This window comes from Lutjanus erythropterus, chromosome 15 (assembly GCF_056507025.1).
Source record: "Lutjanus erythropterus isolate fLutEry1 chromosome 15, fLutEry1.hap2, whole genome shotgun sequence".
NCBI lineage: Eukaryota > Metazoa > Chordata > Actinopteri > Lutjaniformes > Lutjanidae > Lutjanus > Lutjanus erythropterus.
The window spans coordinates 19,301,518-19,317,146 of NC_139331.1; the positions used below are offsets into that span (position 1 = coordinate 19,301,518).

At 40.5% G+C, this 15,629-nt stretch overlaps 2 protein-coding genes and 1 long non-coding RNA gene across 3 annotated transcripts in view; 2 read left to right on the forward strand and 1 right to left on the reverse strand.

Annotated features, from left to right (window-relative positions):
* LOC146314327 (uncharacterized) overlaps window positions 1–2,721 on the forward strand; it is a 41,605-nt gene extending 38,884 nt beyond the window's left edge. Inside the window, exons 2-3 of the long non-coding RNA XR_014771896.1 lie at window positions 1,927–2,007; window positions 2,239–2,721. This is a non-coding gene — a long non-coding RNA (uncharacterized LOC146314327). The remainder of the gene's footprint in view (window positions 1–1,926; window positions 2,008–2,238) is intronic.
* Window positions 1–5,604, reverse strand: part of ppp1r14c (protein phosphatase 1, regulatory (inhibitor) subunit 14C) — a 30,868-nt gene extending 25,264 nt beyond the window's left edge. The window contains exon 1 of the mRNA XM_084736897.1: window positions 5,113–5,604. Within this exon, the coding sequence (XP_084593023.1) occupies window positions 5,113–5,349 (237 nt within the window). The 5' untranslated portion in view covers window positions 5,350–5,604. The remainder of the gene's footprint in view (window positions 1–5,112) is intronic.
* A 2,162-nt stretch (window positions 5,605–7,766) lies between these two features.
* On the forward strand, window positions 7,767–14,250 carry iyd (iodotyrosine deiodinase). Its single transcript, XM_084737480.1, has 5 exons — window positions 7,767–7,986; window positions 11,079–11,276; window positions 11,385–11,544; window positions 11,710–11,866; window positions 13,744–14,250. Exons 1-5 carry the CDS (start codon window positions 7,782–7,784, stop codon window positions 13,924–13,926), a joined length of 903 nt encoding a protein of 300 aa, XP_084593606.1. The 5' UTR covers window positions 7,767–7,781; the 3' UTR covers window positions 13,927–14,250.
* The last annotated feature ends 1,379 nt before the right edge of the window (window positions 14,251–15,629 follow it).

The window sequence follows — 15,629 nt, forward strand, 5'->3', positions numbered from 1 at the left end:
TTCTGACCCTGTGCACAATTTTCCATAAGACGCACAAATTGTCTTTTTTTTTTACACTCTAGTTTTTATATACAAATTAAACAACTGACAGTTGTTTGGTGGATTTTGTTACCTCCAGAAAGAGCCAGGCTAGCTGTTTCCCTGTTTCCCAATCTCTGGTAGGCTAACCAGCTGCAGAATATAATCTGGCAGAATATTTACAGGACAGTCATGCTCATTTTTTCCATTTTCACACTGTACATTCAAGAAACCTGTTCTTATATTCACAGTTTTTTGGACTTGTTATTGTGTGAAAAAAACTTAAGATCTTTGCTTGCCCTGTGTTTTTCAACCGTACGACCTGATACATATTTTGTGCAGGAAAATTTGTAGACAGAAATTCTTATCTACCTTTTTTATTGAAAAGAAAATCCGATTTTGTATGAGTTAACCCTTTCTGCAGTCCATTACGCTCAGCATCAGCACACAACCACCACCCCCACACAGACACACTCTGTGATGCTCTCTACTATCAGGTTTTCTTATGAAACTGATACAGAGTCTGACCTTTAAGCTGGACCAGCACAGCCAAATCAGCAGTCTCGCCCACTCAACACACACACACACACACACACAGAGAGAGAGAGAGAGAGAGAGAGAGAGAGAGTCAACACTTAAACAAAGAATACCCCTCTGTGTCTATCTTAGGTCTGAACATGGAGGTGTTAACAGTTCTGACATGAGTGTGACTTCCTGTTTGCAGTCACGTGACCAAACATCATCAATAAAGCAGTTAAGTCCACCTGCTCAAACACTGCCATCATCTATCTATTCATGGACAAGTAGACAGATGCACAGATGAAAGTAAGCCTTAACAATGCACCAGAGTGACAACGTGTCAAAATAATGACGTGTTGGTTTCATTACCTTCTGTCCTCTGAAATCCTGCCAGCTTTCATGTCTTTCTAGCACCAGTCAACACTGTGCTTATTCCAGCAGCCAGTGTGATATCAGACTGGTATCAACGCCAGAGAGAGCCAGGGGATTATCATGTGATATCATCCCATTTGCTGTGTGAAAGACATAATATGAGGAGGTGTCATGCTGCTGGGAATATCTACACTGAAATCTGCAATGCAGAGCTGCCTTCATTAGATTGAAGTCAAGGAAAACGGGACAGCCAGACAACCGTGATGTCGCAATAGTGACAATGCTTGCAGGTTACAAACACCTTGCTTTACCCTCCCCTTCCAAGCCTGTAGGAGAACCTACGATGGCTGCAAAACTCGAAAGGCACTATCTAGAGCCAGTGTTTGGTTTGTTCACTCTAGGCCAGAGTCCTGCACTGGGTCGGGTAACCCGCAAAAAGATGTGCATTTATATAAGTTCACAGGTATGGGCAAAGGTAAAAATTAACTACTTGTGGACAGGCAATATGTGAGAACAGTAATGTAACATGCAATACAAGGGATAGAGGCTAATATTTTTAAGCACTGACACTGCTGGTTTAACAAGCCCCTAAATTTGGTGGCCAAAGTACATTTTTGGTGGCCCAAATGTAAACTTAAGTAAAAACATTGCATAAAAGACAATTTAACACAACTGAACACAGCCCTCCCTAATGGTGACACTTGTGTTTGTCTACTTTTCCCATGAATTGTGATATGGTGTTTCCTGAAGGCATTGTTTCTGATCCTATAAAACAAGCTATACTTCTTGGGTAGTTGAGAAAACTGGTGGTACAAATTGCAGTACATTACATCCTTAGATAGGTCCTGTTTTAGCCACTCAAACTCATGCTCCCATTCCCTTACTGTTCGCTGCTATAAAAGTTTGCTAAAAGGTCCGAAAGAAGTGTGACAATGTGATATTGTGTTGGTGAAGGCTTGTGGTGGGGAGATAAAACTTGGTGGCCACAGAGTAACTTTTTTTTTATTGTGAAAACAGGAGAGCTGTATGCAGGACTCTATTGTGGACAACTGTTGAAACATGGCAGTGCAGCCAGGAAGAGGACCCACGCCCTCTAAGGTAACGAAAACAATACAAGTCTTATATTCAGGAGATTCGAGCGACACACTCATGAAAACATATTTCTGGATATTATGATCAATTACTGCTTAAACCTATGTAAATCTTACACACTTAAAAAGCTTGATTTCTGTCAATCCAGAAAGCTTTACAGAGACTGACTGTACACCACTGCAGGTGGGTGTTTTTTAGTATTTAGCTAACTATGCATTTGCATTTAACAAATCACAGGCTGGCATCCATTGGCAGAGAGAGGCAAATGCTGCATGACCGAGCTGTGACTCTCCGAGATCAACGCTGGGCTGGTGCACTCCAGCCCTCATCGAACAGCATCAGATAGATCATTCGATCCGTGCGGGGGAGCATCATACGACTTGTAGATCAAGAGCACCTGCTGATGGCAGACTGACACACAGCCAAGAGCTGTCGGCTTTGAAATGTAAACCAGTCCACACACACTCAGACGGGCCATGCAGCTCTTTTCAACTTAAGAGAGAACCACAGCAGGACTGTAAAGAGGGGAGGACGCTTGTGAACACGATGACAGCCATAAAAAAAAACCCAGCAGCTTACACTCTCAGGAATAAGGGTTCTTCCTGACATGCTTTGGTTCTACCCAGAAGCCTCTGCTTCTGAAGAACCTTTTCATTATGAAAGGGATTGTAGAGGGTTCTTTGCAAGACTATGAACCTTTTGCATCCAAAGAACCCTTTTTGGAAGAAAGGATTCTTAAAGGATTGTTGAAATCCTTAACGAACTCTTTTGTCAAATTTTTTTTGTGTACCATAATATAAAAGGGTTCTTGGTAGAACCTCATGAGTCTGAGATAAAACCCTTGGAATGTAGAAGGGTTCTTAATAGAGCTCTCTGGGTTGGTTCTGGATAAAACACACAGAATATAAAAAAGCTTTCAGTAGATACCCCTGAATGTATTCTATATGAAACCCTTAGAATATAGAAAGGGTTCTTCGTAAGACACTCTGGATGGGTTCTAGATAAAACCCTTGGAATGTTAGACAGTTCTTATTAGAACCCACTGAGTGTGTTCTATATAAAACCCTTGGAATATGAAAGGTTTCTTAGTAGAACCCTTAGAGTTGGTTCTAGACAAAACCCTTGGACTATAAAAGGGCTCTTCAAAGAACCCCCTGAGTGTGTTCTAGTTCTTTGAATATAAATAGGTTTGCAGTAGAATTGCCTGGCTGGGTTCTTGATAAAACCCTTGGAATATAAAAAGGTTCTTGATAGAAACACTTGAGTGGGCTCTAGATAAAAGTCTTGCAATATAAAAAGGTTCATGTTAGAACCCCCTGGGCAGGTTCTTGTTAGCACACATAGAAGGCAAACCCCTATGACGAACCTCTCTCGAGAGAGTTCTGGGTGGAACCACTACACCATAGAAGGGTTCTCTGCACAACCTCTCATAGGTGGAACAAATAGTCTAGGTATAACACTGAAACGATTCCAAGTGGAAACTTTGTAAGTGGTTATACCAGGAACCAGAAAGGGTTCTCCTGTGGGGACAAGTTGAAGAACCCTTTATGGTTATAGTTGGCATCTTTCTTTCTCAGAGTGTAGGGTAAAAAGATTCTCTTTTAGTGATGTATGTAGTGGATAGAGGCAGTTGAAGCCACAGGATATTGTAATGTCTTTGCACACATGCAGACAGTCTATTTGCACACAGAATGGGGCAGCAATATTTGCATTATGGTGCTCTTTCAGCAGAGAGGCAAACCGAGACAGACAATAATGCTTTGATGTTGACATCCAGCATTCTGCTGTGATTTGTGCAGGTGTCTCCCTTCTGCACATGCGCACACACTGCAGTCAATCTTAGTAACAGTCAGAGATGCAGCAGCATATCCCATAAATGAATAACCACACACACAAACACACGTATTCTCCTTCTCCATATTTAAAACACATCCCCCTCAGTGCAGTATGGCAAGTTCATGTGTGCACGCACGTGTGGACGCACGCTCATACCGCCTGCTTGCTCTCTGATTGGCCGAGCCTGAGGTGACAGACACGCTACTGTATGCCTGCGCTGTCTGTGCACGCACATATGTGTGTGTTTGTGCAGACCCTCTGTTGCGAGGAAGGGGGTCAGAGCCAGAGGGGAGGTGATTGGCTGGTGAGGAGAGTCACAGCATCAGCACATCCTTAACCCACTGCCCTTCTTTCCTCTCCTCCATCTCCATCCCCTCCCCCCACCAGGCTCTGGCAGCATACTGCGTGTGGCAGCGGGCACACACACACACACACACACACACACACACACACTTACACATCACCTACAGAATTATTGAATCTCTCTCTTCACATACACTTACTGTAGACCTGCACGCACAACCCCCCCCCCCCCCCCCCCTCCTCTTTCTCTTTAAATGTTAAAGAATGCGACTTGTGGACGTGAGAGCGCACATTGATCGGGCTGTCAATATCGTCTGGCGACAGATTCTCCCTCGAAAGGTGAAAAAGGTTTAAAAGGTCAGAAATTTGGCACAGAAACGCTGGAGGAATCGATTCCAACACAACCAGAGCCATGCAAACGTGATTTAACCTGCCTTTTGCTCTCGAACACTGCCAGATTTAGACATGAATACCATGTAAAGGGAATAAAATGAAGTCATTGCAGAACATCCAACTTGGACATGGATATAATCCAAAAAGACTGACGCGACCGGTGCGTAAAAGGCGCAACCGTGCGGTTTCTCTCGCTTCTCAGTCTTTGAACCATGCCATCCCTGTCTCCGTCTCTTTCAAAGACCGAGGATGAGAGTGAGGAGACAATATATTGTGTCAAAGTCAGAGTGCCTTTGTGTCGCTTAGATACCCCACAGTCATAAACCTGCAGGTTCAGTGTTGCCGAGGACAAAGAGACAAACCTGCAGACACCGACTGATGGAGGGTGTTTGGGTGAAGTATTTTGACTGGAGCATACAACAAGCATAAAGGAGCACCAAAAAAAAACACACTGAGTCTAGATTTGCGACAAGCGTGAGCGTAAGCCCATAAATGTCTCATTCTCTAGACTGCACTTGTCATTGTCCACCTGTCTCCCTGCATGCCCATATGGTTTTGAAGGTGTCTGTGATTTCTCACCTCGCAGTCGTACAACTCGCTGAGCTGCTCGATGATCCACTCCTCCAGCACGAGTCTTTTCCGCAGCTCTTTCCTGTCGTACTTGACCGTCACTTTGCCCTGCTTCTTCTGCACCGGGTCGTCCCCGGCGGTGATGGGGCCGGACCCCACGCAGCCCACCCCGGTGGCGGATTGGAAGAAGACGCGGCTGCCGGCGGTGGGCAGCGGGGCACTAGTCTCGGTGCTGGCGGCCGACATTGCGGGATATGGAGGTGCTTGTTATTTAACAGAACGTGTGAATGAGTGTCTGTGGGCTGCGGTGCTGCTGCTGAGTGGGACTGTGGGTGCTGCACGGCAGACAGGAGACTGTGAGGAGCTTTTAAACAGCTGCTATTTAAAGCGCAGCGCCGGAGACAGCCGAGGAGGCGGAGCGCACACTGCAAGAAATGAACATCTCAGCCACTTGTCTTGTGTTAAAATTCAAATCTGTGCCCATTTAAAAACAGTAGGCAGGCATAAGGAGAAATATATGACAGGAAGGAGATTTCGTTTAAAATCTGCATTACATGTATTCAATTTTTTTTAGATTAAATTAAAATTTGAATTCCACATCGATTAAAAAATACAGAAAGACAATCATAGCAGTAGTGCCAGGCATAAGAAAATATGAATCAAAGCAGAAGAGTTGTAGGTTCGAGGCCGAAGAACAAGGGAGTAATGTGTGTATCTTTAATTACAATATTCAGGGAGATATATAAATTGTTTTCATTCTCACACAGAAATTATACGTTATATGCTGTTTTCTACAACACTTCTATTCTCAAAAGGAAAAAAATCCACCTCCTCCTTTTTCTTATGCCTGACTTTATTCTAGACGTTTCTCAACATTTTGATTCAATCCTTGAAATGCCAAATAAAACACATTTTTTCCACCTCACAGAAAATACTCTCCTGTTAAAAAGAATTACGGGTTTCTAACAGTGTCTAAGGGAACTTTCAAGTAATGATTGTAAAACATGGCAGGAACAAGACCATCCCACTACTGCTAAAAATGTCACATTTTTGAGAGAAGTTGACTGAAAACGCTTGAAATGACTCTGAAATGTGGTTCTATAGCATGTTCACAAAGTAGAATCTTTTTTAAACACTAACATGTGATTAAAGAAATATTTCTTAAGGTGGGTATTTTTTGCAGTGCGCCAGCCAAATTCCCTCAATGGTGCTTGTCTGTGCACCAGTGCACACTGGAGAGAAACCAGATGCTAGAAAGCCTCAGCAGAGGGTCTTTCCCAGCTCCCGTCATGCTCTTCTCTTACCTTGTGTGTATCTCATTTATTGAACTTGGAAGTATTCGTGTCTATTCATATGATACAAACATATGTAGGAAAGACAGATATGCACACTTGCTACTGAATCACCAGCATGTTTTTAAATTAGTGCAATTCTGAGCCCAAAGATTTCAGCCTGGCATGGGAAGAGCTCTCTGACGCCACCTGTCGACCATATGGAGAAATATATAGTACATGGATACATGGTTATTATGGTTAAATAACTAAAAAAAAAACTAAACTAAATAAAACTAGGAATGAAAAAACATTGTAGTTAACTGAAATAAAATAAAAAGCAGACTAGAAAAAAGATGGGCACTTTACAAAACTCACTAAAATTAAATAAAGGAATAAAATAATAATAATAATAATAATAATAAAAATACTATACACAAAGTGTTTTTTAATTTTTTTTATTTTGCCTTCACAAAGTGTTGTTTTTGTATTGTACCTTTTCTAAAGTTCTTGTCCCTGACAACCTCCAAATTATAATAAAACCAAATACAAAAATATTGAAACTAAACTAAAACTAATCATTTTTTAAACAACATCAACTGAAAACAAAACTTAAAAACTAATGAACTATAATAAGTCTGTATGGATACAGTGTTTACATATCGAACGAAGGCTGGTTATCTCACTGTTCATATAAGCTGTACAATAAATGATGCACTTTGGCACTAAACCAGCAAACACAAATGTGTAGACAATGTAAAATAGTCTACGTTCAATGATCCTGTGTGGCACACTGTGGGCCACCCACCTTAAAGATAATCATGACACATACCTGCACAAACTGTTAGTTTTTTTTTTTTTGAATATGCTGAAGCAAATACAACAAAACTTTGCAGAGAAATATGAACTAATTGAACGTGAACGTTTGAGGGGAAAAACTGTCAAGCTTAGCAATTTGGGCTAATCTTTAGCTAAATGATTTATGTGGTTTCATACATTACCAAATCACCAACACATGTGATACACATTTTTAGAGGATAAATTTGCAGTCATAACACCTTATTTATTTTCACATGCAAAAAGAAAAAAAAAAGATTTACCCAGAGCTTCATCTTACCCCACTCTCCCCTACCTCTGTTATGCTGGTCGTGGTCTGATTATCTGTTGAGTGGTGATCAGTCCATGGTTTTGATCATTAAACAGCATCAGTCCTGCTCTGCAGAAAATAACTCAAAGTTCTGACATGAGAGCAGCAGCCAGTCAGAGTGGAGGATTTTTTTTTTTTTTTTTTTTTTTTTTTTTTTTTTTTTGCAGAGCTAGCGGGTGGGACATAACAAAGATAGGTCTGACTCAGCAGGTAGAGATCCAATCCAGATAACTCAGGTCAGTCCCTCAGCTCCCGCAGTCATGGCTCTGTCCTCTGTCCTCACGCCTGTCTTGGCCGTGGTCTTGTGCTTGGTGGTGGGCTTTCTTTTCGTCCTATCACGGGAGACAAAGACCAAGACGGAGACCTCCTCAGGGAAAACTAATAAAGTGGCGTCAAAAGCGGACTTTAGACCGTGGGTAGACCAGGACTTACGGGATGATACAGAAATCACAGCAAGAGAAGACGGTGAGTTGTTTTTTCTTTTTCTTACTTGGCAGGGCTGAACTTTTTTAACAGGCCGCTAACAAACCGAAGCAAGTTATATGTCAGCAATTTAAGTCTTAGAATCAATAATTAGAATCAGTGAGTTTTCACTCAGGAAAAGAACTTCTAACCTAGAATTTGTCTGTGAATCTTATTGTGAACATTTACAGTCTCAGCTTTAAGTACAGTCTATGGCTGAACGATTTTGAAGAGATATCTAGTTGCAGTTATTTTGACTGATATTACAATTGGGTTATCATTTGTGATATTAGAGGAAAGGATCATTTTTACACAATTATTCTAATTTTCACTGAAAAACACATCAAAACGATTATGGTGTGTTATGTTTTTTTCAGGGATCTGTATTAAACAAGAGAATCAGAGAATGATGTGTTGGCCAGGAACCCTCTTAGAGAGTTCTGTTTAGAACTCATCATGAAGGATTATACCCAGAGCCACCTGATTAAGTTTTCATCCAGAACCCCCCAGACGGATTTTAAAGGAGAACCCATTCAGGTGGTCCTACTGAGAACCATTTTATATTCCAATGGTTTTATTTAGAACCCACTTATTGGGTGCTACAAAGAACCCCTTTATATTTCAAGGGCTTCATCTAGAACACAGGTGGTTCTACTGAGAGCCCTTTTGCAGTATACTCCAGTGGTTTTATCTAGAACCCATCCAGATGGTTCTGCTGAGAACCTTTTTATATTCCAGTGGTTTTATCCAGAACCCAAGGAGTTCTCCCGAGATCCCTTTGTTATTGCAAGGGTTTTATCTAGGAACCGCCCAGAATGTTCTACTGAGAACCCTTATATATTCCAATAGTTTCATCTTAAACCCACACACAGGGTTCTCTGGAGAACTGTAATGGAAGTCCTGATGAATGGTTCTCTCAGACACCAGAGAAGATTTCAGGAGACCTTGATGACTTACACAGGAGTATTTAATGAAGCTCGACTGAGGAGCATTTAAGATCAAGCGAAACACTGTGACTACCAACCCAGTTCTGAAGGTTCCTTCCAGGAGGGAGATATTTAACAAGGATCTGAACCCCCTGAAGGATTATTGTCTGCCATATATGTGTGCACAGATTCTGTTGGACATAAGTTTAAACAAGGGACTATGCTTACCTTTGCTACACTAAATCATATTGTTTGTCAGCCATGGTCATGAACCGTACTCTCTTTTAGGGTGAGGCAGTCTGTCTGCTAGATAGGCTATGACCTTTGTTGCCTACCATGGTGGAACTGGGAGATGTGCTCTCTGTCTTATCAGTCCAGCTGCTCACTGTAGTCATTCATTTCTGTAATTTACAGAAAGAAGATAAACCATTGACTTATTGCTAGAGTGCCTGCTGAGGTCAGTGACTCCTGGCTGGGCCTGGTTCTACTATGGACCTCTGAATGGCCCACTGAGAACCCTTTTATAATCCAAGGGTTTTATCTACCCACTCAGGCTGTCCTACCGAGAACCCTTTGATATTATGGTACAAAGAACCCTTGAAGAACTTTTTCTTCTTGAAAGCGTTCTTTGGATTGAAAAAGGGTTCTTAACGAGGCCCGCAGTACTACAAAGAACCGCTGATGAACTGTTTCTTCAAAAAAAAAAAATGTTGTTTAGATGCCCTTTGTGAAGAACCTTTTGGTGTGTGTACAGTGTACAGTGGTGGGCTACAACTAAATTTAAGTGCATTTTAAGTATTGTAGACTACTTAAATATAAATTAAGGATACTTGCTCTTGCACTATTTACATTATTTACATTTTGTGCAGTTTTATACTTCTGTTCTGCTACATCTCAGAGACAAATTTTGTACTTCTGATCCCATTACATTGTCAGACAGCTTCAGGTACTTGTTATTTTAAAGATGACAACCTTAGTTGTCATATAACCTTGTCACAAAGCTGAAAACACTGCTGTTTGTCTGACTTCATGAAATGTTGACTTTTTAGAGCCACGTGGTTCTCACAGGACAATGACACCCAGCAGTACACAAAGTGGTTAAAATGAGGTCAGCCTTAAACATCTACAACAGTAAAACAACATAACACAACATACACATTAATGCTACAGTAATATCCAAAAAAAAAAAAACAGAAATTCACACACCCTTTTTTTTCAGACAACCCTTTTTGGAAGACAAAGTTCTTCAATGATTGTTCAAATCCTTAAAGAACTCCTTTGTCAAGGGTTCATTCTACCATTATATGAAAGGGTTCTCAGTAGAACACTCTTGGTGAGGTCTTGTGCTACCCTTGGAATGTGGACAGGTTCTGCTAGAGACCCCAGAGAGGGTTTGGATGGAACCATTGCACCATGGAAGGGTTCTCTGTAGAACCTCCCACAAGGGGGTTCTGGGTGCAACCTTTCACAGATGGTTCCAGGTCTGACCCTTTATGTTGGGTTCTAGGTAGAATTCTCTGAAAGGGTTCCAAATGGAACAGGTTCTGTCAGGAATCAAAAACAGTTCTCCTATGGGGACAAGCTGAAGAACCCTTTGTGGTTCTAGTTAGCACCTTTATTTCAAAGAGTGTACACCAGGACTTTTCAGACAAAAGAGATTGACAAAAAATATTGCTTTTTACTTTTAAAATAGCTATTTTGCAGATTCATATTAATAATATAAAATATCGTCAACAAATAAATGATGACGTATTAATATGGGTTAAGAGAGACACACAGTCTCTGCTTGGATCTCATCATGCCTTGCGGATATCTTGACATGGATGAAAGAACACCACCCTCAGCTTAACCTCTCCAAGACTATACAACAAGAGATCAGCTCAAATCAACCCAGCTCATGCCTACAAGGTCTGCCTGAAATTTGGGTGTCATGACTGATGACCAGCTAACTTTTCAGGTCTTCTTTGCCTCGATTTGCTCAGCCGTGACGATTTGCCCCGTGCAACATCAGAAAGATAAGACCTGACCTTTCTCATAACCAGTTTAAACCTCCTTGTAGTAGATTTAAGAGCACTGATATTGCATATGCCCTTATTAGCACCTTAGACTTTAGATTTTACATATCAGAAGCTGCTCACTTGGTCCTCTTTTTTGTCATCATCTTTTTAGAGGACGGTGATTGGGTGGACAGCAATGAGGAGGAAGGTGTTCCACATGTGCCCTACACCCCACCACGTTACCCTGAGGAGACAATGCTGGAGAGATCCAAGGATTTTTACACTCTGTTGAACCAGAGGAGGTCTGTCCGATTCATCAGCCCAGAGCCAGTCCCACGAAAAGTCATTGATAATGTCATCCGCACCGCAGGCATGTGCAAATTTACGTTAAGACAATGGGACCACTGTTAATGTGCTGTAAACCAATAAATGCAGCTATGTAATGTTTTTGTTTCCACCTCCTCCTTCCTTTGGAAAGGTACCTCTCCTAGTGGAGCACACACAGAGCCCTGGACCTTTGTCGTGGTGTCAGACCCAGAGATGAAGCACCAGATTAGACAGATAGTGGAAGAAGAGGAGGAGGTCAACTACCGTCAGAGGATGGGGGACAAGTGGGTCAACGATTTGGCCAAATTGAAGTGAGCAACTGTTGGTACTTACACGTTAACTTCACAGTAAACAGTATTCCATTCCCAACTCTTAATCCTAAATCTTATCCTAACATACACAATGACTATTAGTCATTATGGACCAATGCAAAGTAGAACTACATTTTTGTCTTTTCCTTTTCTCACAACTTGCAGGACGAACTGGATTAAGGAGTATTTGGATGTTGCTCCATATCTTATCCTCATCTTCAAACAGACCTATGGGATTCTACCAAATGGCAAGAAAAAGACACATTACTACAATGAAATCAGTGTCTCCATATCCTGTGGAATCCTGTTGGCTGCCTTACAGGTAAAGATTAACATCACCCTTTTGCTAATGAATGATATTTAATCAAGAGCATGTGAGTCAAAGTTAAAGGATAACCTCTGGATTTTTCAAGCTGGACCCTATTTTTCACACTTACCTTGTGTGAACTCCTCCGGACGACGGATGGACGACAAAGAGCTTGACTTTAGTCCAGTGAAAAGTGGTGGTCTTAGTCCAGATCAAACTGAACCCTGGTGCAGTTTGTTCCTAGTATGAAAACATTTTTTGGATGTTTTGGACTTTTCAGCTAATTATAGGAAATTATGACAGCATATCTTTAGAGCTGGAAGGTGTCACAGGGTGTTAAATAAAACGAGATGACGGACCCAAAAATACAGACGGGGTGAAGCAAAACAATCCAAATGTGCTTTAATAAAGAATAAAAAAGGTTACATGAAAGCAGGCAGGTCAAAATGTCCTGCGAGTCGAAAAACAAAGAAATCTAATAAGGGTAAATGAGGAGCACAAAGTCCATGAAAACAAATCCAGTGTCCAACAAATGAAACAGAGATCTGGAGTTCAGAGGATGACACAATAGGATGATGACGAACAGACACAGACACAGAGAAACACAAGGACTAAATAGACAAGCAACTGATTAGACACAGTTGAAACAAATGGTAATCAAAAAGGACAAAGACAGGAAGTAAGTCAAGACACATGAGGGAGGACAAGGACTACAAAATAAAATAGGAAATACAAACAAACAAACAATCAAACAAAAACAAACCATGACAGAAGGAAAAAACAATTCACAAGGACACAATGAGCCACAGGAGCACATCTGGTCAGGGGACATCTGGTCTGACGACTTTATGAAAAGTCATTCATCTCTCTCTATAAACAGCCACGCCAACGTCAAATGAATCTTGGTTTGGACCTTGGTCCAGACTTTGTGTGAAAGCCCCCTCAGTGAACAAAGGGCCCAATAAAGTTTGACATTGGCTCAAGTATTTAGCAGGACCACAACACATAGAGTGGGCTGCAATGTAATCTGTGGGGGCAAACTGCACCTTGTCAAAGTAAGTCCACTAAAAGTGTTTGCTTGTGTACTAACGGACTCAGATTGTTCTTCTAAATGTCTGACAAAATTACCTAAAGGATTGCTACAGAGCTAGACCTTTTTGTCCCAGGGAGAGTTCAGCGCAAAATCAAAACTGAATATTTTTGCTTGCTCTTTAAAAAGGGTCTATCTCTGAACCTGAGCAAAACAAGCACTTTTAGAGGGATTGGGATTACACTGCAGCCTGTTTCCCAGCTGACAACTGCAGCGGTCTCACTCGATAGTGGACTCATTTCAAACATTGTTGTCCCTATTAGTCACTGTAGCGGGAAAATTATAGGCTGAACTGGTTACTGTTTTTCCTCACAGTTGTTTCTCATGTTCTGTCACGTACTAAGCGGCTACCTGTCCTTGAATACACAACTGTCCCTTCAGAGTAACAATTTCTGACAACAGGTACATCCCGACCCTGCTGATAAGCACTTTAGATTCATTCTGTCCCAACCAGATTCATCCTCTCCCAATCTCTTTGTTTCCTTACCCTATAAAAGACAGTTTATACTCTTGACTGGTTATCAGTTCCTTCACACTCTGTGTGACTGTGTATTGATCCTTTGCCAAGTTTTATTAAAATACCACAAAGACAATCTCAGTCATTGTGCCTGTCTTCATTTTCAGATTTTTCCACCACATCAACTAGACACAAAAACATGGGAAAGTAGGGTCCAGGTTGAAAAATGCAGAAGTTACCCTTTAAGAGTACATATAGAACTTTCCAGCCTCTTGAAAATACATGTAATTATTCATGTAAGTATCAAGGTCTAATGTCTGTTCTTTCTGCCCATTTGCTAATTAGAACGTGGGTCTTGTTACTGTGACATCGACGCCCCTGAACTGCGGCCCCCAGCTCAGGCTCCTCCTCAAACGGCCAGCCAATGAGAAGCTGTTGATGTTACTTCCTGTAGGTTATCCTGCCTCTGACGCCACCGTGCCAGACTTGGAACGCAAGCCTCTGGATGATATTATGGTGCATATATGACAGAAACAATCTGCAGAGGACATAAAATTCAAATAGCTTAAAATCTTAAATCTTCATTGTCTTCTTTGCCTGCAGCTGAAAAATCAACAAAACATAGACTTAATTTGACATATTAAATGGCTTTGTTAAATTCTTGATTCTCTTTATTCTGAAGGCAAAATGCCCCTCCTGTTTATTTCAGCTCTGTCTAGTAGACAGTCAAAGGGACAATTTTCCTCTGTCCTGTAGTACTATTTATCCATCTAGAGTTTTTTTGGTGGGAGTTGCAGAGTTTTTGAGATATTGGCCGTAGAGATGTCTGCCTTCTCTCCAATATAATAGTACTAAATGCAGACAGAAAGTAGTTCCTACTACCTAGATGCACTAAAGGCCAGAGGAAAATATTTTCACTGTTGGGCGCAAACCTATCTCCATATTTTGACCTTTTTTTTGTTTTCATAAAGCAATGCTACTGGTCACCCTTTATGTTTGTCTGATTTACAAATATTTAACTGTTAAAAAGTATTAAAAAGAGGTACTAACTTTAACTTACCAACATTTAATTAGTTTAATAACACATTTTTTTGTTTCCTTGTTTGTTTTGTTTTGATTTTTTTCGTTTGCTGAAAAGTAACGGTTTTAGTCATACAAGGTTTTTGCTAACAGTGATGATATTTATTTTTGATTTGGGGGTGAACTGTCATTTTAATGAATAGGAAAATAAAAAGAAACAGCCAGTCCTATGGAATCTCTCTGTGTAGAACTACCTACTCAGTGCAAACTACGTATTTGCTGCAGCCATGATTAAATACCAAAGAAATTTACTAAGAAATAATTTCCAGATATATCATCTCCCTACACTCGAAAAATGATAGAGCCAGGTTTTCCTAAGTGCAAGCTGACTGTATAACTCTCAATGACATCATCGGGTATTTTTTTTGTCCAACATCACACCTATTAAACTGCCTGTTTTTGTACTTTCCTTCACTTTACTACACTGTTCATACTCTTCCGGTCCAGTGAAAATTGTATATCCTGAATTTGAATGATAAACTGAATGTTCCTTCATGGGTTGATTCTTGTCAGCTTCAAAAATAAACTTTAAATCCCTCAGGGATGAGCTGGAAAATGAAATGTCTCTGTGCCCATGATAAGTTGACTTTTTAGAGATACTGTATGTGGTTCTCAAAGGACAGCAAAGCTACAAACTCTGATGATCGATATGACGATCTGCATTGGTGTAGATGAAACCAGTGGCTCTCAAATAGAGGTCCAGGGACCCTCAGGGATCCATGGCAATTTACCAGGGAGTCCATAAAAAGTTTTCATATATATTAATTGAAATATTCATGATACATACAAATATTTATTTTATATTATCATTGTTATTATTATAATTATTCTTATTTTTCTTCTTCTTATTATTATCATTACTTTTTTTGTTTTCTTATAGGCTACATTTATTCATTTACACAAATTATTTCCTTTTCACAAACAAATTTATAGGCCTATCATAGTAAAGTCTCAGGCTAGACCTGTTATTGTTCTCTGTTACTAATACTTACTCTGTTACTAATACTAATACCTATTACCTATATATATATATATTTTTTTTTAAATCTGTATTTTATGTCTGCACACCCAGGATGAAAGACACCCTTGATGTGCGTGTATGTATGTGATGGTATTCTAAGTAAACGTGTGAAAAAAAAAAAAAAAAGATT